Below are 19507 nucleotides of genomic sequence, written 5' to 3' on the forward strand. Positions count from 1 at the left end.
CTAGCCAGAACAGTCAGCTCTGAATTGGTTCTGTCCAGTGATTTCGCTCAGTGATTTCGCTCTGTGATTCAGCTCAGTGATTCAGCTCAGTTCAGAGGCTGGCCGCATCTGGCTGTGCTCTGATGTCCATCCATCCCACCTTCGTCGCCAGTGTTAAGTTGTGGGTTGACATAGCAGACGACACAGCGATTTCTCCAAAGCAGCTCTTTATTTTGTAAGCTGGAATAGAACTGACTGGCAAACAGCTCAGCCGGCCTGCTTTTATAGGCAGCCGGCTGTCAACATTGTAGCAACAACAACCCAGAGTTTCCCGCTTAAAATAACTGACGTGGACCTGAGTGAAAACTATCTACAGACCTGAGTGAAAACTATCTACAGTATCCCCCTGCTGGCCCAGGGTGAAACTTCACTACATAACAAGCACACTCTTATATTTTTGCATCAATGAAAAGGTTAGAGTGGCTGAATAATAATATTATAATAATTTATTATTTATACCCCGCCCATCTGGCTGGATTTCCCCAGCAACGCTGGGTGGCTTCCAACAGAATATTAAACATTAAAAGCTTCCCTAAACAGGGCTGCCTTCAGATGTCTTCTAGAAGTCTGGTACTTGTTTTTCTCTTGGACATCTGGTGGGAGGGCATTCCACAGGGCGGGTGCCACTACCGAGAAGGCCCTCTGCCTGGTTCCCTGTAACTTGGTTCTCGCAGCGAGGGAACCGCCAGAAGGCCCTTGGCACTAGACCTCAGTGAACGATGGGGGTGGAGACGCTCCTTCAGGAATACTGGTTATTAGGTCCAACAAGACCTCCCCCATTTCTGTAGCACAGGCTTCACCAGTTAAATTTATGCCTTGGAAGTACGGACTTAGTTAGTACCAGTTGAAATGGAGCCTCAGTAGCCATTACTTGCACCCATTGTATTTTGAGTGAGAATGTTGTCAATCACAAGCACAGTAATTCAAAAGCTTGGTCTCCTGTGTGGTTGAACTCCATGATCTAGCCCCAGCCAGCATGCTGGTCATTGATCAAGAAATATGGGACAGATGAAGGTATCCGGTCGTGTCAATGCAAGTGTACCATGGTTTTCTTCTTTCTGTGCTCACTTCCATTTTTCACTTTCACGCCTCGCTTCCACAGTGTACTGTGCTTAACATGCAAGTGGTCTTGAGCCGTTTAAGGCTTTATAGGTCAACACCAGACATGATGCTGACAATTAACTTGGAACCTTCTGCATGCAAAGCAGGTGTTCTGTCACTGAACTACAACCCTAGTCTGCCTCTCTGAAGGAACATTCCATTTAGCCATCATGCTTTTAAATTTTTTTTTTAATGTTGTGTAAGTTAGACCTGTTAACCTTAGTTCAAAGAAAGAAAGAAAGAGAAAGAAAGAAATTGTGTTAGTACAATTTCAATACTGCTTTAAACTTGGGCTTTTGGAGCATATGCCCGGCAGTGCATGAATATATGTTTAAGCTGTGACTTTCCTCTGACTCTTTTTCTCCTTCTTAATCTCATTTCCATGCTGGGCCTGGTGGTGACAGCAGAACATTGCACAAAGAGTGTAACTAGGAAATTGCAGAAAGCGATATCCGCATGATCATTAAAAGCAAATACATCAAAATGCAATATGTGAAACTGTTCCATTAGCATAACTAACAACCCAAATGTAACATAGCAAATCAACACATGTGCGGCAACATTTGGTATCATTCTTGAGTTTGCTTTTTATGGCAGCATGATCATATATATATATAAATAACGCGATTGGAACGCAGATGAGTCCCAAGCTGCATCCAATCAAGAAAAGAGGCTGCTTTTGGTCACTGTGCTTTTCCAAACTCTGCCCTCACCATTGGCATGGAAATTAATATGCTTATTCTGATTATGCCCATGAACAGATGAGGGGAGATTTGAAAAGCATGTTGTGTTCTCTTTGCTTCTATTTCAAACATTTATTACTGCTCAGTGCTATGTGTATTCTGCAGTTTTCTGATGATACAGTAAATGACACTGGAGGCAGAATTCATCAATCTTGAGAATTCCCACTTCGCTGAGCAAGTTTCTACCTCAACTCTGTTCAAAGATAAGCTTGAAAATGGTTATCAGAAGTGGCCTTCAATGTTCTGCAAGCTTCTTAGCCCACCCCTTGAAAAGCAGAAGCAGAATAAATTGTACAAACTAACCAAATGCATGCAAAGTAGCCCAATTCACATAAAATATATGTATACCAGCTCAAATTGCCATAGAATTTGGGTTACCTTGGTGTAGTTGGTATATATTTAATGGAGAGTATGCACAATCCTGTTTGTTATTATTTTAGTTTGAAAGCTGTAAACGAGAACAAATTATGTGACTTGTGCCCTGGAGATATCTTAAGAGACTGACTTAACTTATTTTTATTTTTATTTTATTTTTCCACGTACTGCCAACAGCTAACAACAATCAATAAAGATATCACAATACAATAATTACAATTAATATAAAAACCAGCATAGCAAAAAGTAAATAAATAAGGCACAGATAAAAGGTATGCACTGGCTCTGCTGTGCTTCTAGGGCACGCTGAAAACCTATGTGTTTATCCAGGCTTTTCTTGGCTATATTGGCAGTTACTGTGGTCACTGTGAATTTTACATTTTTGTGAATCGTGCATTATAGTTCCACAGTGCTTTTATTTTAGGCGTTTGTTGTCTCTGTACAGCACTTTAAAATTTTAAAATATAACCTGTATCAAAATATTGTAAAATGAAATAACCAAAAGCTCCAAAAAGCTATATTAATAGTGATATTTGAAAGAGCCCACTGAAGCCAAACAATATTGACTATGAAAAGCAAGAAGTGCTGGGGCAAAGCATGCCATGTATATAAGGAGGCTATGTATATAACTAGTTCTGGGTCAAGGTGAAGTACTTGAGGACAGAACTTCCTGTAGATATGAGTGGGAGAAGGAAGCCAGTCTGAGCCTTGGAGTAAGCAGGGCTCCCTGTCTGCTGTACGTCAATAAAGCTAGTCATGTTTGAGTGTTCAGAGGATGTTTGCAAGAAAGGTAGCCCTGCTAGGCAACAACACAGAGGCCGATCCAGATTTTTAGGCATTATGCCTCTCAAAAAGGGATGTTTGAGGAACTTGATTATCTGTGAACGGCTGTGCAAAACAATCTGATCCACACCTCATGTGTGGAATGAAACTTAGCTAATCCATCGGTTTTTGCACTTCTCTGAAAGTGGCAAAATAATTTGCAGTAGCTTAAAGGTATCAAACCACGCATGTAAATACATGCCTTGAGACCAAATCCACATTTAAATACTTATTTTTAAAAGTGTTTAATTATGTATTTTAATACATTTTAAAGAAATGTAGAAATGGAATGGCATTTGCCTACAGAGGGAAAATGGCAATTTGTCGGTGTGGTTTGGATTCAGCTGATTGGTGGTTATAGCATGCCCTTTTGAATATGTTGTCTGATTGGGTACTGACATTGCTCCTTGGAAGCTGTCTCCTGATGTCATTATGCCATCGTGCTTGACAGGTGGGCGAACTTACCCACTTATGTCAGAGCCAAAAGGGATCTGGCCCACTGGCTGGATCAATTCCCCACCCCACCCCACTATAGAACAAGGAGAATCAGCCTGGTGCCCTCCACATGTTAAGGATGACAACGGCTGCTTTTTCTGCAACTGGCCATGTTGGCTGGGTCTGATGGGAGCTGGATTCCAGCATCATGAAGGGTACTATATTGACTGCCCCTGCCATAAGCCCTATCTCACACACCTCCATGGAAAGCATTAAAGACTTTCTATTTGGTTTGGCTTTTGGTGGTCAGGGTTTTTTGTTTATAATTGGGCACAAGGTTTTATCCTATTGTTAAATGGATGCTTTGGTGCTGTAACTTTCCTTGAGCCCTATGAATGGGATTGATTTTCTTGTACAAGCGAATTGAATGCTTCACAGGGCTTGACATTATAAAACTCATTCCTTCCTTACTTCGAGGCCTGCATAGGACAACTTCCGCATGAACTGTGCCCAAAAGCCTTTCATATGTGCTATGTGGGTGTGCTTGTTATGCCACTGAAAATAAGCACTAAATTAGATTTTTTTTTAATTAAAAAAATATATATATATATAATTTCTTTGATTATTTCTGTTCGAGCTTTGTGATATATTAAAGAAACGACAGTGCATTCCAGGGGGTTTAGTGTGTGTGTGTGTGTGTGTGTGTGTGTGCGCGCCACCGTAATGCACAGCGAATGGAATGCACTGTGGTTATTTTGCTAAAAGTACATATAGTAAAGTGTAAAATGAATTGGAAAAGGAAAACGACAAACACATGTGGAAATCTGCTTGGGGCCGGAGGAAGAAATGCTATTTAGAGGTAGAAAAATGTAATGCTGTTATAGGAAATATGCTGCTGTTATGCCAGGGACAATTTTAGATGAAAAGAGCTATCACTGTTTTATGTACAGAAATTAAATTGCTTGAAAACAATGTTGACAACTTGAATTGTGTGTGTGTGTGTGCTCGCGAATATATCTCCTAACTTTTGGACCTTTCATTACATTATGTGCTTAACTTTCTCATTTACTTCAAATGGATTTAATACTTAATTCTGGTTCAACCAGGATACTTGGGAGTTTAGAAATAAAGACTTGAGGACAAGTTTTGTCTGTACTAAGCCAAGACAATGCCCAATTTACTTTTCTGGGGTCAGGGTTTTATACCTGAATGCTGACCTGATTTGGGAATAGGGGGAGGTGCTGGATAAATTTACTGCCTCCAGATTTTATCTTTATAAATAGTATAAAGATGCAAACACTGAACACAGTCCACATCTGGAATTTGCTTTTATATTATTGAGAAATTATATAGAGGCAATATAGGGAAATGCATTCTTCTTTTTACTGAAGAAAAAAAATCGCTGAATAAATGAAGTCTGATATGCTGTTATATGTACTGTGACTTTTCTCTGAACTTTTCAGGTGTTTATAGATACCCCATTAAAACATTTTCCCCCATGTAATGGACGGTATCATACTCTAATTGTTCAGAGCCCTATCCTGTACAAGGGGCATTTAGAAGTTTGACTACCCCAGAAAAAGTCTGGAAAGCATAGATAGAGTGGGAAATAAAGTGATATTTAAAGGAGAATCTTCACCACTGAGAGTGAGAACAACATTGGCAATTGTTGCCATCATATGTTCAAACTTAGGTTTGCGCCAGAAAAAAGGCTGCATTATTAAACTGGAGATAAACTACGTGGATTTGTGTGTGTGTGTGTGTGTGTGTGTGTGTGTGTGTGTGTGAATTGAAATTGAAAGTTGTGTGGTAGAAATATGGTTACCTGAAGTAACCATATTACTTCATATTGTATCCTGTGATCACCTCTGGCTTTGTGTGGTGCTGCAACACTTGTTGGACCATAGATGTTTGTGGGAATGTGTGTACCAGGGGAAGTGATGGAGAGGCATGCCACCTTTTATGCATAGATTGATTTTTGTTTTGTATGGTTTTGACGGTACTGTTTTACTTGCTTCTGCTTTTAACAGCAAAGTGGGATACTAATGATGACGATGACCCCTTAAAACAGGCTGGGAGAACATGTGGCCCTCCAGATGTTGATGGACTACAACTGCTATCATTCCAGACCATTGGTTTGATGCTAATAGGGGTTGGAGGCCAACATGATCTGGAGGGTCACAGGTTCCCCAGCCCTGCCCTACATACTGTCATTTCCCAGTCAGTATAAACAGTACTGAACTGGATAGACCAGTGATCTGACATTGAGTAAAGCTGATTCCTATGTTTGTGCCACTCAGACATTTGTCAGATAAGCAAAGAACCTTTCAGGAAGAGCTGTGGCTCAGTGGTAGAACATCAGCTTTGCATGCAGAAAGTCCCAAGTTCAGTCCCTGGCATGTCCAAATAGAGCGGAGCGGGACCCTTCTTTGAAACCTTGGAGAGCTGCTAAGTATCTGCTTGGTATAAGGCAGCTTCCCATGTCCCTATGTTTTTCTGCATCAGAATGAAGTACGAATATGGGTCACTTCCAAATGGCCAGTTTATTGAACATGCTTATTGATTTGTTTCCAGGGAGATCAGATGAGGCCAGCTATTTATTGAGCATTCATTCTGATTTGTTTGTGGGAGTGTTGGATGATGTTGTGCCTAACGAATGCTACCCCAAACTTTCCAGTGGTGGAGTCCCCTTCATTGGAGGTTTTTAAGCAAGAGTTGGATGGCCAACTGTCATGGATGCTTTAGTTGAGATTCTTGCATTGCAGGGGGTTGGACTAGATGACCCTCAGGGTACCTTGCAATCCCACAATTCTGTGATTCTATGATTCCCCTCACTTTACTTATTGGAAAAAGTATAATATTTGGGGGAAGTAGGTTTGTGGCACAAGCGCTCCAATTCAGTGTTAATTGTGCAACCTGAATTTTCTGGAGTGCAACTGAATCCCAACCCAGCCGTCCCAGCAACAGCCTAAAAGCCCTCTAAATTTAAGCTTTTCAAGCAAGCCTTGTTTATATCAACTGCTATGCAAAAGATAATGTTCGTAACGTAACAAAATGTAAGGATTACTGTTCTGTACAGTGCACATGAATGCCTGCAGAATGGCTTTGTAAATAATGGACACACAGCTTCCACCACTTTTCCAATGAGTAAAACAAAAAGATGACATTTGAGCTTCTAAAAACGCACACATTGGTGAAAGAACATTTCCAGCGAGGCAAGGAAAACTTTCTTTCTTTCTTTCATCCTTTCCTATTCTCAGCTCCTATGTGTTAATTTATGAGTCATAGGAGGGCAATCAATTTAGCCAGCTCAGTCTGAATAAAATAGCTAATCCCCTTCTAAGAAAAAACGTTTATAGATGTTGCATTGTTTAAAATCTTTTTCTGTTCTTTGCTAATGTAGCTTTTTTTACATTTGAACAGTAGATCATATTAAAATTTGATGTAACTGTAGCATTAGTTTTCCATGAAGTTTCCAAGTTTTGGTAGTATTGTTGTGTATCTGAAAATTGCATTTTATTTTGCAACCAGGCAGAACACAATAAGAGGTGGGATATATCATTCCATTTTGCTTTCTGTTAGCCCTACTTAGTTTTAATTTGTTAAAACAAATCTTTTAGTGTTTAAACTGCAGAGTTCCTGTGTTGTGCTAAAATAGTGTGTATCACAAAAGAGCAAATCCACATTGTACATTTAAAGCATATTCAATGCACATTTAAAGCACATGACTTACCACAGAGTATCCTGGGGACCAGTAGTTTCCCCTTCACAGATCTTCCATTTCTAGCAGTTTTAACAAACTTGGAGAGGAAACCAAATATTTTTGGTAAACAGCATAACAACTGACAGCAGATAATGAATTTTGGAATAATTAATAGCAGGATGAGAATAGGAAACGAGAGCTAATGTTGCAGAAAACACAAATTACAAATATGTTTTTTTAATATTTCCCCCTTTTTTATTTCACAAAATGTATACACCACTTGATTATTTAAAAACAACAACAACAACAACAACCTCAAAGCAGTTAGACAAATGAATTTATTGTGTCTGTTAGGGTGGCCATCTAACTGTTTGCTTCTCTTTCCACTCAACACAGTTTCTTTATGCCAGTTACATTGCCCCTTCTGCTAGCATGGATATTGGACTACAACAGATCACAAAAAATGAGATTTACCAGAAAATTGAGCCACCATTTGAGGATCTTTTCGACTCAGCAGAAGAATACATCCTCATCCTTCTTTTAGAGCCATGGATGAAGATGGTAGAACAAGACAGAAAAACTTATGGGCAGGTAATTTAAGGATATATGATACAAAGTGAGAAAGAAGTGGTATTGTTTTTAACTCATCATTGGCCCCTTTTGTTTGAATTGCTAAGCTGTTGCATCTGAAATCCCTGCATTCGGAGTCATGCAGTGTTGAACTGGTTGTTGGCTTGTGTAAGGAGGCTAGCAATCCTTAAGCTACAAAATAATTCATAGAACTTCATCCTCTTTCCCCCCCTAATTGAGTGCCGACTCTTAATTTATTGTCTGTGCCCTTAAAGCCCTGGTATTTTCTAGCATACTGGGTGTCCATTGGCTTTTTGAGGGCTCTAAGCAACTAATAAAATAGGATTTAACCTTAAGCCTGTTCATCTTCTTGCCTCGGATCCCTGTGGGTCATAGATGTTGTTGTTTGTCTGGGAGAGAATGGTCATCACGCCCTTCCCAATTGTGAACAGAGAGGGCTAGACAAAATTCTCCAAGACAAGACATCCAGATCTAGCGTGATATTTTAGAGTAATAAAGTGAAACTTTATTACATAGCATGACAAAAATCTCTAGTTCTATCGGGACAAGTAGTTCGCTGTTTACTGGTTTAATAATTGTTTTCTCAAAATGTATCTTTTGTACCATGAAGAACCAATAAAAACATTATTAAAGGAAGAAAGAAATCCAGGTCAGCGTGGCTAACAGGATGCTACACTGTCCAGTTTTTATTATATAAGTATCAGCCGTTTGAATGTTCGGTCATCACAGGTGGGACCTGTTTCTTCTGAGCATGCTCAGTCCATGTTGGGCTGCATTTTAGATTTTCCTGTCCCCTTTGTTTGTTTTTGTTATCATTCTGGGTATTTTGCAAATCTCAGGGTTTCCCCAAGGATGCTAATACAGAGGTGCCCCGCAAGACGAATGCCTCGCAAGACGAAAAACTCGCTAGACAAAAGGGTTTTCAGTTTTTCGAGGTGCTTCGCAAGACGAATTTCCCGATGGGCTTGCTTCGCAAGACGAAAACGTCTTGCGGGTTTGCGTCCTTTTTCTTAAAGCCATTAATACCCGGGGAATCCGCGCTCCGCAAGACGAAAAAATCGCAAGACGAAGCAACTCGCGGAACAAATTAATTTTGTCTTGCGAGGCACCACTGTACCTACTTTTGCTTTCCTAGTTTCCTGTTTTGGCTATAATCCTAGTGGCACTAGCTGCCTGAGCTCGCTATTAAAAGGAGTGTACAGTGGTACCTCGGGTTACATACGCTTCAGGTTACATACGCTTCAGGTTATACACTCTGCTAACCCAGAAATAGTGCTTCAGGTTAAGAACTTTGCTTCAGGATAAAAACAGAAATCAGGCTATGGCGGCGCGGCGGCAGCAGGAGGCCCCATTAGCTAAAGTGGTGCTTCAGGCTAAGAACAGTTTCAGGTTAAGAATGGACCTCCAGAACGAATTAAGTATTTAACCCAAGGTACCACTATAGTTCTCTGTGCCTCCAGCATCAAGATAACTCCTCTGTACATATATGTATATGTATTTGTTATTTATCTGAAAGTTAAAACATTATCCTGGATGAGTTTAAATAAAATTGGTGTGTTTTCCTTCTGAATGCATTTTTAAAATAAAATTTGAAAAACCAGTCCTTGCACAAAGTTCGCAACAACTTTATCATGCTTCCTTTTTCGCTGGTGCATTCACCCTCGAGTAAGAAGCATCAGCACCGCTGGGAGGGAATTTCCTTTTAGCTGTTTCAGCGAATCCTCTCCTTGAGCCATCTGCTCCAGTGGATGCAACTTCCAGTGATATGCCTCCTAAACATCTGTCTTGTTATTGGCAAATGTGATTCTTTTCTACCCACTGTCACTGGCAGGCTGCCTCTCCAACCCCTTCATCTTCCTTTCTATAATGTGTACTGTGTGGATGACATAAGATATTATTTTTATTAGGTGGAGCTGGTGGAAGAAACTCGACAGCTGGACTCAGTGTACTTTAGAAAGCTGCAGGCTTTGCATGGAGACAGCATTTCCAAGAAGGATGAGGTAAGACAAGCACCTATTAACAAAAACAAGCTCTTTATTTTTGCCTAGCACCAGGAGGTTAACTCTTTGTATTTCTCGGGTGGGATAACTTGTAGACACTTGTAGACTTTTACACACTGTGGCTCGGCATCACTGGCTTTTGAGGGACACACTACCCACGCTAAGGTCCAACTCATAGCAACAAGCTACAGCATGTCATCTCCTTAGAAAACTTAGATAGGAAGTGCTTCATGAGAAGTGGCCAGCCACACAATTCGGTAATAGCCATCATGTAAACTACAAAAGGAGGAGGAGAAGAAAGACAGAAACAAGGTCTATGAAAAGTCATGAGACCCAAGTGGTGCTTTGACACATGGGACAGCCTCCATTTGCTTGCATTTCAAGTGGTGTGGATAGGCCCAAAGCCTTTACACTAGGAGAATGCACATCATTTTTACATCCAGTTGTCTAGGTGGTGAGGATTAATCCATGGGGTGTTGCCTCAAAACAGGGTTCCTTAAACTTTTGCCCTCCAGATGTTTTGGACTACAGCTTCCATAATTTCTCACCATACTGGATGGGACTGATGGGAGTTGTAGTCCATCTGGAGGACACCAGGTTGGGAAAGGCTGCCTTAAAGGACAGAGCCGCATCTGCTCTGAATATTTTAAGCAATAGGCCATACTTGATTGTAGCCTCCAGTTAGCGGTCCATGCTTTAGTTTGCACAGCCCATCTTTGGGGGGGCCACTTTCACTCCATTCATTTGGAGCACCATGATACCGCTTCAAGAGCTACAATTCGCAGAGTGGTTTAACAACCTCTTCCCAGGGAAATCTGGGAATTGTAGCTATTTGAGGGGGAATAGGGTTCTCCCAACATCTTTCAGCACCCTTAACAAACTACAGTTACCAGAATTATTTGGGGGAAGCCATGATTGTTTAAAGTGGCATCTTAGTGCTCAAAATATACTAAGTGAATGTGGCCTTAGTTAGCTGATCTGGCAATCCTACTACCCTTGCTGGTGCCTTTCCCGGGAAAATCAGAGGCTCACTATGTCAGGTTCCTATTGGAAGACCGGAGAAACGCTAGAACATTAGCAGTGGCGAAGTTTTTATCGGTGGTTGCAAGAACCAATGATCCCTATCTTTAAGTCTGAACAAAATGCTTGTTTAACCTGGAGGTAGGCTGTCTGAATTGTGTATTGCTTTGTAACTATTTGTTGGGTCTCTGGACCGTAATAAAGATTGATTGATCTGGCAATCCTTTCTTACATCAGGGCCCCCATTTTAATCAGTAGTATTCTGAGGGCAGCAATTAAACTGGTCCTACCAACTTTTATTTTTCTACCTCAGCATCTACTTTCAGCATGGATGTGGCCCTTGGGCCAGAAAATGTGATCTAAAGGCTTTCTACAGTCACATCATAAGCCTCATCTCAGAGATAAGGAAACACTGATTTCAGCGCACATCTCCATCTCCTCTTCATCAGCGCTTGACTCCCATAGAAGCCATTTTGTAATAACTGTCGGTCACTTGGCAGTCATCCTTGGTGGAGTGCACCCTGTCTCATATCTTGATACATGTAATTGCCCCTTCATGTTTGGTCCTGAAATGCAATTCCATGGAGAAGCAGAAAACAACAGCAATCTGTAGAAAGTAGGAAGGCAGAGGAAAATCTATAAGTCTTATGAAAATGAGTCGTTGATTAGATTAACTAGAGTGCTTGGTACAATTCTTTCATTAGGTTTCGGCTGTCAAAGAAGAGGAGACCCCATTGCATCCTGAACCTCCCGTAGTCACAGCACCCCCAAGTCAAGCACTTCCTGAAGAAGCTACGTCATATAGCATTCAGGACCTGTTAAAGAAGAAACTGGAGCTGGAAGCTTTCCGGACATTCCTTGAACAGCAGTCTGCAAGGTATTTTTTCCTGTGCTAGTATGTCCTTGCAGTGAAAGTGTGTCTTCTTGACCGGAGCCTGTGATATTTGGTATCTTGTCTCATGATAAAATTATTGCTGCAGTGACTAGATCAGCCTTCTCCAATGTAGTGCCCTCCAGATATGGCTGGGGAACATAGGTGGTGTAGTCTAAAACATCTGGGTTAGGGAAGGCTGAGCTAGATTTTTTGCAAAGAAAAAAAGTCATCTCAGAATTCCATCTCAGGAATGGGTTTTGTGGGTATGTGGTGGTGCAGGTGTATCACAGGCACACATGTGTTCCAATCCAGAGCCTTATGTATGCTCCCAGGTACACGTGGGGCACCTTCCACTCTCCTCTGACCTGCTCATCAAGTCTTTCTCATTCATGTCAGTGGGGGAGGCACATGGTGTTTATATCCACAGATCTAATTTCTCACCAGAAAGGAAAATATAACTGAAAGGAAATATAAAAGCTGTGCAAGGCTGGTCCAAGACATTTTGCTGTCTTACTCAGCTGAAGCTTTCCATCCAGAATCTCTTCCTCTGGCTGGCTTTTCACAGGAGATTCTGGGATTATAGCCATACATTTAAAGTACTACTGTCTGAATTGCTTCCTCCAAAAAATCCTGGGATTCCATGGTTGGTTAAGGGGTTAAGGATGCTCAATCCTTCTTCCCAGGGAACTCTGGGGATTCTGTGAGGGGCCCTTAACAAACTGTGGTTCTCTGCATTCTTTGTGGGAACCCATGGCTGTCAAAATGGTACAGTGGTACCTCAAGTTGCGTTCTGCTCTTGTTACAGACTTTCAGCTTACAAACGTGGCAAACCCAGAAGTGTTTACTTCCGGGTTTGCCACATGTGCATGCGCAAAAGCGATTTGCGCACATGCACACATGTGCTTGATCTTGCCACGCACATGCGCGGAAGAGGCACTCTAGTTGCGAACTTTTCGGGGTGCAAATGGCACCCCGAAACGGATGAAGTCCACAACTAGAGGTACCACTGTAAAAAGGTGCTTTAAATGTAAGGTACAGATGGAGTCAAAGAGTTAGACACTCTAAAATATGCAACAAAACAATATACATATACAAATGACATCTAACTATCAGATAAAACAATTCCCTGAGTGATTTAACAGTCAGTACCTCTTTCCCGGGGGACCTCTGGGGATTGTATGACTGTGAGGGCAACAGGGGTCTCCTAAAAACCCCCCAGCTCTTTTAACAAACTTCCCAGAATTCTTTGGGGGAAGCCACAACTGTTTACTGTGGTATTATACTCCTTAAATGTGTAATGAAGATAGTGTCTGAGTTGTTAAACATCAAGGCGCTAGAAGATTCTTTGTTGCTCTTACCATGCTGTTGCCAGACTTTCTTCATGACTGCTGTGAAGGTGTGGGAAAATAATTTTGTCTGGCTGGTAAACTACTTGTGGTGTACAGTGACTCCCTGGTGTAATCCTTTGTGTGTTTACTCAGGAGCAATTCCTCCTGGTTTCTCTGTTGAAGATTGTAGCCTTCATATGATAATGGATATTTGATTGTTAAGGACCTAATTTGTTAACTGGTCAATGGAAATTGTAATGAGATGGAAATAAGTACTCTTCTACCTTATTTTCAGCATCGACCTCACGTGCTGGCTGGACATTGAACAGTTCCGTAGGATGCTTCACAGAAATAAAGAACAGAGAGAAGCAAAATCTAAGGACATTAAGAATAAATATTTGAATAGGAAATACTTCTTTGGGCCTGACAGTCCAGCTACAAAGATGGAGCAAGAGCAGGTAAGCAGTTGCTATTAAGAGCTTAAAATTTGACAGTGTTGGACAGATCAGTTCTCACATTGCATTAGCGTTTACTTTCTCTAGAGCAGGCCATCTCTCACCCATCCAGGGAACTGCCCACTAACAGTGCCTCAGTCTTATCTGGACTGAGCTTTAGTTTACTGGCTCTCATCCTGTCCATTACTAAGGCATGACATTGGTCCAGCATATCCACTGCTTTACCTAGAATCATAGAATCATAGAGTTGGAAGAGACCACAAGGGCCATTGAGTCCAACCCCCTGCCAAGCAGGAAACACCTGCAGATGTAAAAGAGAAGTAGAGCTGTGCGTCATTGGCATATTGCAGAAAATGTACTCCCAAGCTCTGGATGGTGGTGTCAACAGCCTGAGCCATTTGCATGTTACAGAGTTTGGCCAGGGCTTCGACAGGACCGTCAGTCAAATCAGCCAGAAAATCCCCTAGAGCCATCTAGAAGCCCACTGGATCCACCAGCCTCCTAGGGCGGACCATCGTGATAGGTCCCCTGCCTCTGCAGAGAGGAAAAGGTGCTGAAAGCCTCAATCTCAACAGGAAGTGATCTGACCATGACAAAGGACTGAGGTCAACGTCCCCCATTTTCAGATCACTCTCTTCCTATACAGCTGAGAAAACAGTGTGAGGCAGCCCCATGGTTGTTATGGCAGCCATGGCAGCCTTCACAGCCAGTGACTCCGGTGTGGATGTTGAAGTCACCAGAAACCAGTCCTTGTCTCTAAGACCAGCTCTGTCAGCTCAGGCAGCGAGACTACTGGGCAGCGAGGCAGGTGGGAAAACCGGCAGAATCACTGAACTGTCCCGATTGCCCAACGCCAGGAACACATGCACTAGATTCCCCTCCCCCCATAAACTGGACAGAGCCTGTAGAGAGAGAAAGAATTTCTATAGACCACAGCAACTTCTCCTCCCTGTCTCACAAGTCTGCCCTGATGCTGCACAAAGTACCCAGGTGGGCATAAGGTGGGTGAGACCAACTCCACCTTGTTCACCCACCCAGGTCTCGGTGATGCAGACCAGATAAGCCCTCTCACCCACAATCATATCATGGATGAAGGAAGTCTTACTCAGAGCCAACCTGGCGTTCAGCAGCTGCAGACCCCGAGGCCTGGCTGATAGGAAAAACAGCAATTCCCCAGGTTGGAGGAGGAGCTGGCACATGGCACACTCACTAATGGCTTGTGCCACCTGCCCCTTGCCCAGCTTGCTGCAAAATTTGGAGAAGTGTGAATTTCAAAGGATTGCTGTGCTTTGGTTCCTGTATTGTTTTGGAGTGTGTGAATGTAGGTAGGTTCAGCTTTAAATGTGATTCTCCCCCATCCGTACTAGTTACAGCATTCAAACTGTGCTGCAGTGACCTGTTATTCTGCAGCTAAAGCAACATTCCATGCTTGGTGTGTGTGTGGAGAGTTTGGCTGTGTCCCCAATGACTGGAAACTCCTGGAACTCCATGACATAAAACTGACCTCCATCTGGTGGACTGCTGGTATTTACATTCCCAAGGATGTGCTTCTTTCTCAGGTTTAATTTATAGCGTGGTTCGTATCATCAGCTGCCACTGTTTGTGCGCACGCATTTCGGTGGTGGCAGTGGGGAGAGGGGTAAGAAATGCAGAAGACTTCTGCATTGGTAAGAAATAGATATCTTGAAATAATCCCTCAATGGCTTTACCACAGTGCAGAAAGAGATTAGACTTTATGGTGTGTCTTGGAGTCAGGGAACTCTAAGATTAGCCTTGAGACGAAGGGAATTGAAGCAAAACTAGCCAAGATATTATGTGAAAACAGCCAAGAATTTTCCCACTGCCTAATGAGCCAAGACCTACAATCAACATAAAAAAAGAGAGAGAAGTTCAAACCCATAAAGTATGAAACATAAAGAACTGAGGACTTACTCTGTGTGGCTTCTGTTATATATAAAATCCCTGGTATAAAATCATTGAAGGTGACAAGATATATACAAAAGTATTCTTCCACTAGGGGTGAAATTTGTTCCGTCTGCATTTCAAACCCAGCATAATTCACCAATGTAATTCACCTGGATTTATATGTGTATTGGGACATAGCAATTAATCCAGTTGTGTGTGCGTCCGAATTTTGCAATCTAATCACTGTTAAAATAAAAAAAACCCCAACTGCACTAAAATCCCTTGCTTTGCATGGAAAATACGTATAAAATCATACATTTGAGGGAACGAATGCATTGAAAAGCATATAAATCTCTTCATTCAAGCTTTTAAGAGAGAAATGTGTTTTAGGGCAGATACACTGATAATGCCTTCTGCTGATGTGTCTGTTTGAATATTGTTTCAAAGTAAAGATTAAGGTTTTCTGTTGTTTTTAGTTGAATGACTTTGCTGTGTTTTCTAAATCACCCTGGGATCTTCACCAGTGATGGGTGGTTTAAAAATGGAACTAAATAAATAAAATTAGGGGAATAATAATAATAATTATTATAATAATTTATTATTTATACCCCACCAATCTGGCTGCATACGAAAGGTGCACACAATTTATATGCGGCTCTTGGGTGTTTTTAACTTTTTAAAAATCCAGTACAGAATGATCCAGAATGAACAGAAATAGGCTGAAAATCAGGGAATGAGCAGGGCGAGCATACAGTCCCTTGTGCATTTTGGATTTTTGAGGAGATATTTCCTAAGATAATTTCACAGCTGCCATGGGAGGACTAGTGAGCACACAGACACCCAGGGGTGTCATATTGGTGACCCTGTTCCACTGTACCACCATCCTGGTGTCACTGAGTTTGGCTATGTCTGCATAAACAATTATTTGATAGGAAAGAGAATTTCTAGATTGTACTTTGCACAGTAGCCAGGCTTCATTTTTCATAGAAATTATTCATGCTTTTCTAGTTGTTTTTGGACTATGGCTGTGTACACACTATACAGCACCTTTAAAGCACATTCAAAGCACATTCTCTCCCTCAAAGCATTCTGGGCATTGTAGTTTAGCCCTCACAGAGACACAAATTACAGCGCCCTTGTGGTGGGCAAACTGGGGCATTTGCGAATTTGAGGAGGTGTTGCATCACGGCTGGGAGGAGAGAAGAGGCACCAGGATGCGGGCACCTATTTCAACTCCTTGCTGTGTCCCCAACAGCTGCAGCAGCATCAGAGCTCTGCCAGCTCTCCTCAGAGAACCTCCCCCTGCTCCCTTCAAGAGACACTAGCGAGATGGTGTTTTCTGGGCCACTGTGGCTGGAGGCCATGCCAAGGGTGTTGCAGTGACACTCGAAGGGTAGTGCGCCTCAATTGAGGCCCTTTCCTCAGAAGAGCCTCCCCACCACAGCCCCCTTTGATAGATACCAGCTGCGTGCCTTCCCTGAAGTGGCTGTTGGGAAGGCTGCCACCTCAACATCAGAGACAGTTTTGTGTGCAGCTCTCTCTCCTCAAGGGCAGCAAATCTTTCTGCCCAGAGGTGTCAGACACAATAAATACACCACTGCTTTGAGAGGGGAAATGTGCTTTGAATGTGCTTTGAAGGTATAGGGCAATATATTTTTGCTGATATACCCGCGTTTTCCTTAGATAATGAAATCAGGTGGAGGCTGGGGGTATTTACTTCACGAACAAGTCGTTCCTGTGATCCTGCTGGAGGTTCAAAAGTGCGTTCAGAGGAGACTAGAGAAGCAGTGGCTGCCACTATTTTATACAAGCGAACCACAGACAAGGGTTAAGGTAAGGCTTCACCCGCCTGCGTTGCCTCGTTATTATTTCTTTGTGGTGGCCTGTCGTTTACTTGTGGGTGAGGCAGACACACAGCAGAATGGCCAATTAGCTCGGAATCGGTTGCAAACAGGAGAATATGTGAAGAAAGCCAAATAAGACTCATAGCTTTGTATGCAGTTTTGCTTCTCATGCACCCCATCTAGCAGGTATTCCCATTAGCAACCAAAGACATGTTGAAGTCTGGCTCCACATCTGGCAACTTTTGAAGTGTGTATTGGGGAGTGCTCTGCGTCTGCACAGATCTTGAATTTTGCTGTAGAATTCCAGCCTCTATACATGGTTCCTCCCTCTCTAGAGCACACAAATGCAATCCAGCCACACATTGGAAGCTGGAAGTTGCTGAGTATCACAGAGGAACATGAACCCGAAGAAAATGAGCCAGCTTCCCAACAGCCCGCCCTGTCTGTTTCTCACACTGCTCCCTCCTCATCCTCCCATCTGGGGCTGTCTATTATTTTAAGAATGGTTCTGATCCCTTCTCCTCCTGCACAATTGTTAAGGAAGGCAATGTCAGTGACTGGCTATCAGCCAGGCCTTTGACAGACTGTGAAAGAATTATTATTTGCTACATTGCACAATGAGTCTACTGGGTGGGATGAGCTTTGGAGCCCGGTGCCACATCAGAGAGAAAAAACTAGTGAGTTTGCATAGTCTTCACTTCACTGATTTTTATGGTAGTGCTGCTGGCTGTTCACACACTTGCCAGAGAAAGGAACGAGCGAAACCTGGTTTTGTTTTTGTTTTCCAGGATTTCTTTTATATATTTGGGGGTTTTTGACCGGGAAAGATAATCACTTTTGGCGAGAGCATCGGCAGATATATGGGCAGCTGTACTTTTTCAGCAGTGGTCTGTTCAGTTCAGTATTCTCTCTCTGAAAGCGACCAGATTCAGATTATTTCAGGAAACAAATCCTTGTGGTTTTCCCACATACCTGTCATATTTTAAGGATGACTCCCACACAACCTCCTGCCATTACAAGACAGCTTATGTGGGAGAGTGCGTATGTGTGTTGTATATCTGCAAAGTGTGTTCATATGCATCTGTGAGAGATTGTGAGCCGGCCCTGTAGACTTTGGCTATACACACCTTTTTGGCTCTGCCCACAATTCACATGAGCAAAACAAAATAAAAAAAATCCTTCCAGTAGCACCTTAAAGACCAACTGAGTTAGTTCTAGGTATGAGCTTTCGTGTGCATGCACACTTCTTCAGATACACTGAAACAGAAGTCACCGGACCTTTCTATATAGTGAGAAGGTGGGGAGGGGTATTACTCAGAAGGGTGGTGGGAATGGGTGATTGGCAGATAGCTGCGATGAGCCTGTTGACGACTCTTAACGACTGCAATAGGTCTAACAGGACCTATTACTGCTGTTAGACCTATTGCAGTCGTTAAGAGTCGTCAACAGGCTCATCGCAGCTATCTGCCAATCACCCATTCCCACCACCCTTCTGAGTAATACCCCTCCCCACCTTCTCACTATATAGAAAGGTCCGGTGACTTCTGTTTCAGTGTATCTGAAGAAGTGTGCATGCACACGAAAGCTCATACCTAGAACTAACTCAGTTGGTCTTTAAGATGCTACTGGAAGGATTTTTTTTATTTTGTTTTGACCATGGCAGACCAACACGGCTACCTATCTGTAACAATTCACATGAGGTTAGCTACAAGGCAGTGTTGTCCTCAGGTTAGAAAAGGTTCTTTTTCAGATGACAAACACAAGCAATCTGCGCATGCAATGTTACATTTTCCTAACTTCAATGGAAACTTGTCGCCTGCTTTCCTAGGGACAGAACAATCAATCTTAATTTTTACCAATCCTCTCCTTGCCCCCGGAATTCATTGTCCACCAGTGTACATTGTTATAATGAGCACTCAAATAAAGTATGAAGGTGCACCTCAGTAACTACTGTGTTGCTTCCTACTCCCTCCTTGCAGCCACACTTCCAAGATGCAGCAGAAGATATCTTAATTCAAAGACTTGAGAAGAGAGCGGAAGCATGGAAGGCAAGCTATGTTTGTTACCTCTTGTCCTTGATTGTATTCTGGGTTTACATACCTCTAAGGCTGCAGTACTAAGGACACTTTCTAGTGAGTAAAACCCATTGAACTCTGTGGGATTTACTTCTTAGTAAGAATGCTCAGTACTTTCAATGTAAATCCTTGCACATTTGGGCACAAAGACTTGGTGATGGGCACATGCAATCATCATTCCTCTCATGATGCTGTGA

General features: G+C 42.3%; 2 protein-coding genes across 2 annotated transcripts in view; one reads left to right on the forward strand and one right to left on the reverse strand.

The window, feature by feature from the left end:
* Positions 1-19507, reverse strand: part of POLR2K (RNA polymerase II, I and III subunit K) — a 245521-nt gene that overhangs the window by 55985 nt on the left and 170029 nt on the right. The gene's annotated exons all lie outside the window — the stretch shown is intronic.
* The window catches only part of RGS22 (regulator of G protein signaling 22), a 75340-nt gene that overhangs the window by 36211 nt on the left and 19622 nt on the right, over positions 1-19507 (forward strand). Inside the window, exons 16-21 of the mRNA XM_081873990.1 lie at positions 7615-7809; positions 9717-9809; positions 11534-11706; positions 13327-13489; positions 17075-17224; positions 19215-19283. Of these exons, the coding sequence (XP_081730116.1) occupies positions 7615-7809; positions 9717-9809; positions 11534-11706; positions 13327-13489; positions 17075-17224; positions 19215-19283 (843 nt within the window). The remainder of the gene's footprint in view (positions 1-7614; positions 7810-9716; positions 9810-11533; positions 11707-13326; positions 13490-17074; positions 17225-19214; positions 19284-19507) is intronic.

Source organism: Podarcis erhardii, assembly GCF_964252035.2.
Source record: "Podarcis erhardii genome assembly, chromosome: 8".
NCBI classification, from domain to species: Eukaryota; Metazoa; Chordata; class Lepidosauria; order Squamata; family Lacertidae; genus Podarcis; species Podarcis erhardii.